General features: G+C 32.7%; 1 protein-coding gene across 4 annotated transcripts in view; it reads left to right on the top strand.

The window, feature by feature from the left end:
- Positions 1-7,547, top strand: part of LOC100377226 (inositol polyphosphate-5-phosphatase A-like) — a 105,125-nt gene extending 97,578 nt beyond the window's left edge. For 2 of the 4 annotated variants that reach the window (XM_085504169.1, XM_085504168.1), the window contains one exon: positions 4,943-7,547. Coding sequence is in view for 2 of the 4 variants with exons in the window: in XM_085504168.1 (XP_085360294.1) it covers positions 4,943-5,025 (83 nt within the window). In the remaining 2 variants the exon portion in view is untranslated. Of the gene's footprint in view, positions 1-645; positions 676-4,942 lie in introns of all 4 variants that reach the window. The other 2 variants (XM_085504171.1, XM_006816211.3) reach the window with 2 other exon arrangements.
- Positions 7,548-10,314: the final 2,767 nt, after the last annotated feature.

Below are 10,314 nucleotides of genomic sequence, written 5' to 3' on the forward strand. Positions count from 1 at the left end.
GTTAGTTGTAACAACAAATCAACCACACATTTGCTTCATGAATATTCTTTTGCTTACTTCCGAATTGATTCACTTTTATTGGTGAAATATAATCTTCCATTTTGAATGAAAAGATTGACAAATTGTTTGGTCTCCATTCATCTTTCTATTCATTAAGTGTGTGTACATTCATTGCTGTCAGTCCATATCTCAACTGATTTCACTCAGGCTTACTCTAAAGTTGTAACTTGCTTTATGATCCAATTCAAATTGGTAGTTTTACATCAGCATAATCATGGCCAAGTGAAAGTGCTTGTCATTGCTGTATATCTTAGTTGGCTTTATCAATTTGACTGTGAAAAGTGTTTCTACAATTCCAGAACTGGGTCTGTGGCATATATAGATGAATTTTGCTCAGTTCTGACTCATGCCATAGCTCAACAAATCACATGAAAACAAACTAATATTTATATGAATGGAAATTTTAATGAATTATTCAGCTAATGAGAAAATGCAAGCATATAAGAACCATTCTGATTGGTCGTTGCTTGACTGTAATGACTGCTTTATCAAATCAATGTTAGTTTAAGTTGACTAATTCCTGATACTTGAAGAATGTCAAATTAATACGTGCTTTTTTAAATTTATTCTTTTTATTCAAAACAGCTCCTGCTGCCCCTGGTGATATGTGTCAGTGTAAGTTTTCTAGCTGACTAGTGTCAAGTTCGGTTTCCGTGGTAATTCAATGACTTTTCCCACTTTAGGTTTGAGTGTATTTCAGTTACTCATTTTGTTTCATTACATTACATTTCATGAAATAATATTTTAATTTTCATTTGTGCAACCTTTTTAATATCATTAATGTAATAAAGCTAATGTGTGCAAGTCATATGACTGTCATGTGATCATCACATGTTCAACACTTCACACCTGCTGACTAAAAGCAAAGCCTTACTTGCATGGCCCTAATGTCACTATTTGGCAACTCTGTGTTGTTTCATGCAATCATCTACGAGTTATATTTTTCCTTCTTCTACTCACAAATGATTGCATGGCTTGAAGTGTTCTGATGACGTGCTGTCTCTTCCTCAGCCATGAGTCAATATGAGTAAGGCACATAGAAGTCTACTTTGTTTTCCGGTCACTGTACATCTCTGTACAAAAATACATAATATTGCAAACTACGGCAGTGTTGGCAAACTATATAAACATTTTGTATTTCTTTGCCGTGTTTGTGAACATTTGATACGTTGTGAAATTCATGATGAATACAAGCACCAAGGTTCTGCTCACCACAACAGCTGTGCATCCAGTAAAAGTAATTTCATATTCTGCTTTTTTTTTAGAAATTTCATGCATATTGACCCATGGCACACATAGAGCATGTCAGAATCAAAATGTCAAACTAGAATCCATATGAGACAGGGTGATATCTAATTGCACTTTAACTGGTGTTTTCATATGCAAAGATTTCTTTCAGGAATGTCATCATAACTGCTCTTATAATTTGTAACTTTTACTCTTATTTATTTTATTTAACTGTTATTTACTTTGCATTCTTGCTCTGTGTCCTATCCATGACCTATCCAGTGTCACAAGACTGTGTCTATGTCAATGTCATGAGCATTTGATTGCATTACTTATACTATGTCATCATTCATGATTAATTCTACTAATTACAATATGCATATTATCATTGGCTGTCTATTGCTCTGTCATTAATGGCTTAAACAGTTATTACATGAATGTTCTAGTGATAATGTATTGTATTTATGTAAAACAAACATTTTTGTGCTAAAAATAGCACAATATCAAAGGATTTTCATCAAATAACCTCTTTGTCCCTACTTGTTTTCACTGACTTGATTGTCCTGTGATGTTAATAAAAAAGATTTCAATTCAATACATGCAAACTAAATATATACTGTGATATAGTCTTGGTCAAGCCATTCATTTAGACATCGCAGGAGAAACAGGAAGTTATCAACTAATATTCTGTCATATTCTGTAACAACACAGAACTGTCAGTCAGTGGCCAAAAAAAAATCTATTAACACCCCCCCCCCATCCATAAAGTGTGGAATTAACAATTCTTTACATATTTTTACACTCATCAATTTCATGATCACACCTCTCCCATACCAGTGAAACAATGTGTGATATCCTCTACTGCGTTTGCCATGTCCTCTCATGTCCAACTATAAGTCATATGCATTCATTAGGTCATATATATTGGTTGGCACAAGACAATCACCTATCCCATACCATGTACACATCCTGTGATGTTTTTAGATGACACCTTCAAGCCCTGAACCATAATAATGTTACATACACATAACTGTAAATATATTGCATATACCAACAATGACGATTGTATATACCAACACTTGTATAACCCTAAACAATGACTATTGTATATACCAACACTTGTATAACCCTAAACAATGACTATTGTATATACCAACACTTGTATAACTCTAAACAATGACTATTGTATATACCAACACTTGTATAACCCTAAACAATGACTATTGTATGTACCAACACTTGTATAACCCTAAACAATGACTATTGTATATACCAAGACTAGTATAACCCTAAACAATGACTATTGTATATACCAACACTTGTATAACCCTAAACAATGACTATTGTATATACCAACATTAGTATAACCCTAAACAATGACTATTATATATACCAAGACTTGTATAACCCTAAACAATGACTATTGTATATACCAAGACTAGTATAACCCTAAACAATGACTATTGTATATACCATGACTTGTATAACCCTAAACAATGACTATTGTATATACCAACACTTGTATAACCCTAAAGAATGACTATTATATATACCAACACTTGTATAACCCTAAACAATGACTATTGTATATACCAAGACTAGTATAACCCTAAACAATAACTATTGTATATACCAACACTTGTATAACCCTAAACAATGGCTATTATATATACCAACACTTGTATAACCCTAAACAATGACTATTGTATATACCAACATTAGTATAACCCTAAACAATGACTATTGTATATACCAACACTTGTTTAACCCTAAACAATGGCTATTATATATACCAACACTTGTATAACCCTAAACAATGACTATTGTATATACCAACATTAGTATAACCCTAAACAATGACTATTGTATATACCAACACTTGTATAACCCTAAACAATGGCTATTATATATACCAACACTTGTATAACCCTAAACAATGACTATTGTATATACCAACATTAGTATAACCCTAAACAATGACTATTATATATACCAACACTTGTTTAACCCTAAACAATGGCTATTATATATACCAACACTTGTATAACCCTAAACAATGACTATTGTATATACCAAGACTAGTATAACCCTAAACAATTACTATTGTTTATACCAAGACTAGTATAACCCTAAACAATGGCTATTATATATACCAACACTTGTATAACCCTAAACAATGACTATTGTATATACCAAGACTAGTATAACCCTAAACAATGACTATTATATATACCAACACTTGTATAACCCTAAACAATGACTATTGTATATACCAAGACTAGTATAACTCTAAACAATGACTATTGTATATACCAAGACTTGTATAACCCTAAACAATGACTATTGTATATACCAAGACTAGTATAACCCTAAACAATGACTATTGTATATACCAAGACTTGTATAACCCTAAACAATGACTATTGTATATACCAACACTTGTATAACCCTAAACAATGATTATTGTATATGCCAAGACTAGTATAACCCTAAACAATGACTATTGTATATACCAACACTTGTATAACCCTAAACAATGACTATTGCATATACCAACATTAGTATAACCCTAAACAATGACTATTATATATACCAAGACTTGTATAACCCTAAACAATGACTATTGTATATACCAAGACTAGTATAACCCTAAACAATGACTATTGTATATACCATGACTTGTATATCCCTAAACAATGACTATTGTATATACCAAGACTTGTATATCCCTAAACAATGACTATTGTATATACCATGACTTGTATATCCCTAAACAATGACTATTGTATATACCAAGACTTGTATAACCCTAAACAATGCCTATTATATATACCAACACTTGTATAACCCTAAACAATGACTATTGTATATACCATGACTTGTATATCCCTAAACAATGACTATTGTATATACCAACACTTGTATAACCCTAAACAATGACTATTGTATATACCAAGACTAGTATAACCCTAAACAATGACTATTGTATATACCAACACTTGTATAACCCTAAACAATGGCTATTATATATACCAACACTTGTATAACCCTAAACAATGACTATTGTATATACCAAGACTAGTATAATCCTAAACAATGACTATTATATATACCAACACTTGTTTAATCCTAAACAATGGCTATTATATATACCAACACTTGTATAACCCTAAACAATGACTATTGTATATACCAAGACTAGTATAACCCTAAACACTTACTATTGTTTATACCAAGACTAGTATAACCCTAAACAATGACTATTATATATACCAACACTTGTATAACCCTAAACAATGACTATTGTATATACCAAGACTAGTATAACCCTAAACAATGACTAATGTATGTACCAAGACTTGTATAACCCTAAACAATGACTATTGTATATACCAAGACTAGTATAACCCTAAACAATGACTATTGTATATACCAAGACTTGTATAACCCTAAACAATGACTATTGTATATACCAAGACTAGTATAACCCTAAACAATGACTATTGTATATACCAAGACTTGTATAACCCTAAACAATGACTATTGTATATACCAACACTTGTATAACCCTAAACAATGACTATTGTATATACCAAGCATTATCATGTGGTGTTAATCAATTCAGTAAATGTTATCTATTTATGTTTCTTTGCAGGAGTCTCGTATTATGTTCCCTATAAACACAAAAATATTAATAATATTCCAGCCCCTATTATATATCGAGAAACTTCAGTCTAGTGGCACTTAATCGTCTGTAGAAGAAGAGGGTCAGAGTTCAAGATATGAGGTCAATGAGCAGCCAAAGGTCAACATGAGGTCGAGGAGCAGTCATCAAGCTATTAAAACTATTTCAAATGCATCATGTAATTCAAATAAAGTCAATGTTCATCTTTCTACAATTGCATATGAAAAGTGAATGCTGTGACAACCTTTTGTTTTCCTATTTGCTGAATATTAAAGTGTGCTGGTGTAAACAAAAATGTATTTTAACATGCATTGTATATACCACAATGGTTCCCATGTCGAATAGGATAAAACAATGACCTGAAATGTGGTTCATGAGAACAGCTCAGCAAATATATCTTATGAAGAGATACAATGTACTAAATTGTACAGCACTCACTGTAAGCCATACACTATGATTCATCAGGTCTTTGTAGAAGTCTTACTGCTTTACCACATATTCCTATTGAGGTATATATTAAGGAGTGAAATTGATCTAATCGAACATGTCTAATACTAATAAACACATGTTTTGTTTTATCATTTGTCCCTTGCCAAATAATATCTTATGATAAGTTTACATTATTTTTGGTTTGAGATCTTCTCCCCTGACCTCTGACCTCTTTATGTGTATGGCTTCCATTTATTTTTTATTATCAGTATTTATTAGTTTCTTTCATATTTAATTGTAATTAATAATTTTTAATTGAATAGTTTTAAATTTCCTTTCCATTTATATGAATTTTAACTAATTTTGTTTTAAATTTCCTCATACTGTTTTTATCTATATAAATAATAATGTATTGAATTGTCAGTTTTTTTAATTTTGTGGATACAGGCAATGAGGTAAAAGGTCAAATCTTACTGGTTTTAACTAAACGTAGAGTACAGCTTCAAATAGTTGGTTATATAATGTGGTATATAACCATACTTTCACTGCCATCCCTCAGAATTCAGTCATGCTTACTGGAACTTGCACATAACAAAAAATGATTTCTTATTGACAAGAGCTAGTCCAAATAAAAATACTTTTTTGTTTAATATCGGATTTTTTAAAAAATGGGTCAGTCATTTTAAAATTAAATTGCTTTTGTCTGAAGTTGGCATTGCCAATTTCTGATAGAATTCATGCCTGGTGATGTCATTTACATATATCTTGAATTACATCACTTACATCATGACAGTTTATGCCCATATATGGTCAGGTACAGGTATAATTAAATAGTGCAAATATTCTACAAACTCTTCATTTTATCACTTAAGTTTGCAATATATTAGTAGTATTTATATATTAATATGTTAGACATTTATTTTACAGTGTATTATCTATTTTCAGAATATAATAATTTATAATTTTATCTCAAGTAGATGGGAGTTTTAATCTCGTATTTGTGTTGCTCTACTTAACTTATTTAGGGAGTGTATGCATGTTTGTTTGTTTGTTTCTTGTTTACTATTCAGCTTTCTGTGGTGATAACCAAATTTGTGTTAAGTTCCCCTGTTATTAAATTGAAGACATGTGAATGTAGTATTTGTGCTCCAGTCAAAGGATGGATGAGAGACTTTAATTGGGCTTTCTAATATTTTATCTGATCTAATATTTTATCTAAATGTACGACTAATAGAAAAACAACTTTGATGGGATTTTTAGTTATCCCTCTCTTATATGTATTAATTTTACTTTTTCCAATGTTTTCTGAATATTCTTGGTGAAATAGTTAACTAATGACTTGTTTCATTCATAGAATTGATTGTCTTTTCGCTACACAATGATAATTAATTGAGTTTGTTTTGTTTTTTATAAATATCCACAAAGAATGTTAATTGTGCATACTAAAGCATGTACAAAATGATAATGTGTGAGGATAGAAACGTAATACTCATTATGTGTGGCCTCAACTCAGATCATAGTGTACTTGCAAATTTCTCAGTAACGAAAAATCCACATTGATTCACGCTATTTCTGTGTTTCTGTGGTGTGCCTGTGCCGCAAACATAAATTAGTTTTGTGAAGTGTATGCTCTCCAGCCCAGCCTCTTGTCTTTAAATTATTGTAAAATGTTTTGTTTTCAGTTTGTTCACATAGCTATTATTTGTCAACATTTTTGTCATTTCCATGTTTTTCTAATGAGTGAAAATTTTGTAGAAAAATTATAATTTAGTATTAGTGATGTATCATCAGCTTTCAAGTCAGTGTGTAGAAAGCCCTCTAGTGGCAAGAAAGAGGTGTTCATTATAACTTGGTTGTCTTCAAGTTGGCCCCCATGGTGTGTTTTAATATTGTGTAGTTAGCTGCTTTAACTGCACCAATCTATACTAACATGATTATAACTTTTCTGTCAGTTCATGTTAATGTCATATTTTATTTATTATTACATTGATTGTTCGTAGTCTAATATGAGAATACCTAATTGACAAGTCATGAGGGTACGATTTGTAGTTAGGCGTTGTTTAACTACTCTGTAGTGTCAAAAAAACAGGTACATTTTTATTAAAATTAATACAATATTAATCAATAAAATCATCATTGCATTCAATTGTGTGTTCTGTGTTATCTCGGTGTGATGTTACGGGTCGTGACCCCTCTGGCTGTTGTATCGGGGCAGTATTGGTTCATTTTGTCCATGCATTTTTTTAAACCTATAAGAATGTAAATAATATATATATATATATACTTATAGGAACTAATCCCATCCAACGAATTACAATAGAACGTTTTTGTTTTCTTTTTAAAAGAGGTTAGTTTCTGAATTATCCGTGCAACTGATGAATCGTTTTCCCGGAGTAGTAGAAGTGAACGCTGTTTTAACGATGAGTGTTTTCCAATGTACGATCATTTCGACAATAATTATATCGCTTTATTGGGGATAATTTTTTCGAACGGGACGCCATGTGTTCGTTTAAACACTCTGTTTGAGTTCACACTTTGCTTGTCACACACCTCGTAACAGATGCCAGGCTGCCAGCCCGTATAATAATCACATAACCCAAGTTAGGATCAGCGGGGAAGAAAAGAACCGAAATGTGGCTGCCATGGCGACGATAATCCAATATAAGGTGGTATGTTTTATCACAATTATATTGACTTTTAATGGAATTACTACAAAGTATTTTAACCACTAAATTGATTAAGTTAACTTATTAAAACAGGCAGCCTAACAGAATACTTTGTTATCATTTATACCGGCCACCGGTCCAATCATTTACGGCTGTTTTTATATTACTACGCTCTGTTCGTCTCATGCCGTCTGTTGATGATACATCTGCACTACTTTAAAACCACCTACGCTTATTTGACTGCAAATCCATGCGCATTCCGCTTTATGGAAGTGCTTTCCACGAATCTGCTCGACCCCAATTGAAGGGAAATTGACGCAATCCACTGTTATGTCAACACTGCGCAGTTCGCTCACTGGAGTGGCAGCGACTGAATTGTTTTCGATTCCTAATTAATTGGATCAAATTGTGGGTGTTTTATTCTCGAGTTTTTTTTAAATCGTGAAATGATCTCGTTAAATCTCACATTTTCAATTGATTAGTGATAGGTTAAATTAATTTACTTCAATGTCGTGCTTGTTGTACGTGTCTGGTGGCATGAATAGAATAGACCACGTGTTATTAACTGAAAGGAGCTGGTGTGAACAGAATGGCGGCGTTGATCAGCACAGGGTCCAAAGTTTTCAGCCAAAAAATTGAGATAAATTTTATCAGTGGTACAGAATTTACATCGTAAATGCAAGTCCAAGTGTAATACGTTATAATTACAGTCGATTTATTAAGTTATTGGTAGATAATGCAAATTAATTTATTAAGCTCCCCATTCTCAAAAAAACACCAGAATAGGTTACTGCAGAATATGAACAAATCTATTTGTTTCTTTCAAATCACCAATTTATTCTGTAATTGCGTTTTGGCACGCGTATGAAAACATCATCATACATTCGATGTTTCGGTGACACGTTTGTTTTCTTGCATTTACAATATCAATGAATTCGAGCGTAATTCGCTGTTTTCTCTCAAATCAGCGCAGTTATGAACATCACTTTACAACATTCACTCAATCTAATTGTGTTGCCCATTCACCACAGTCATTTTGTCGATCCGTTCGATCCTTGTCGAGTTTTTCGAAATTAGCCGCCTTTGCGATGTCGCGAAATATGCTGCAATGCCATTGCTGGGTCGATTACGGAAATTTACAACATTCATGAAAATCAAACAACGAACACTAAAATTTAAAAATCAAATCTATTAAGCTCCGTAATTTAACTCTGGTAGCATACTCCTTCTTCTACACACTCTGTGTCCACTTTAAGTTAAAAGTGCTTCGATTTTTTAGTGGAACTAGAGATAATTGAATGAGTTGGTGATATTGACTGGGTAGTAAATATCTGTGTTACAGAACACGACTTTTTTTACTACTAGTAAGCATCACATCATCTTGCCGGTGATTTATTGTATTAAGTGCTGTCATATCATATACGCGCTGTTACATCATCACAATTCAATCATCGTGCATATCTGCTTTTAGCTATGTCGTCTTCAGTGCAACTGGCGATGTTATATCAAAGAGATACATACGATCATTTTTCAATCAGTTTACTAGTCGTTATCGTTATCTTGGAACCTTTATTGAAGCTCCACTTTTGTCCCTTATAAATTAGAACGTGCAAGGGCTCCAGTCAAGTTTCCATTTTGCCAATGTGTTTAGCCATTTGCCGTGGATGCTATCTGTGGCCTGAACGAAGGGTACGCCAGACAACAAAACAACAAAAAGTGGAATATATAAACCCTGTCAACACAAATCAATGTACGATTTCATTTATACCACTGATATGCATGTGTATATCGTGTTCTACAGAATACCTGCCCGTTATTCCCGCCCACACCCACACTGACTGACACCTCGCATCTTTGTTGTAACTATTACGAATACATAAATTCTGCGCAAGTTGGGTAAATTGTCACAAAATATCTTTCGCATAAGTCCAGTGTACAAGTTAAGTTTCGATGGTTTACTTGCAATCTTCGGTTACTACCCCCTCCACCTTGGCGTACTGCTGCCTAAGTGCGATCACCTGATGGACGGCCTCGTTCCGTGCAGTTATTCATACATGGCTCGCTAAGTCTGTCATAATACAATGCCTCTTAAAATTAATGGCATTGTGTCCGTTTAGAAAATAAATGATTTTCCTGTCCATCCTGTGAACAACTCTTGAAAGCTTTCTGAATAAACGGTAGATTAACTAATAACCGTTCGTTTGTTACAGCTATTTCCAGTTTATAGTATCTAAATCCAACCATTTA

The sequence above is a fragment of the Saccoglossus kowalevskii genome, chromosome 10, assembly GCF_978046115.1.
Source record: "Saccoglossus kowalevskii chromosome 10, keSacKowa6.1, whole genome shotgun sequence".
NCBI classification, from domain to species: domain Eukaryota; kingdom Metazoa; phylum Hemichordata; class Enteropneusta; family Harrimaniidae; genus Saccoglossus; species Saccoglossus kowalevskii.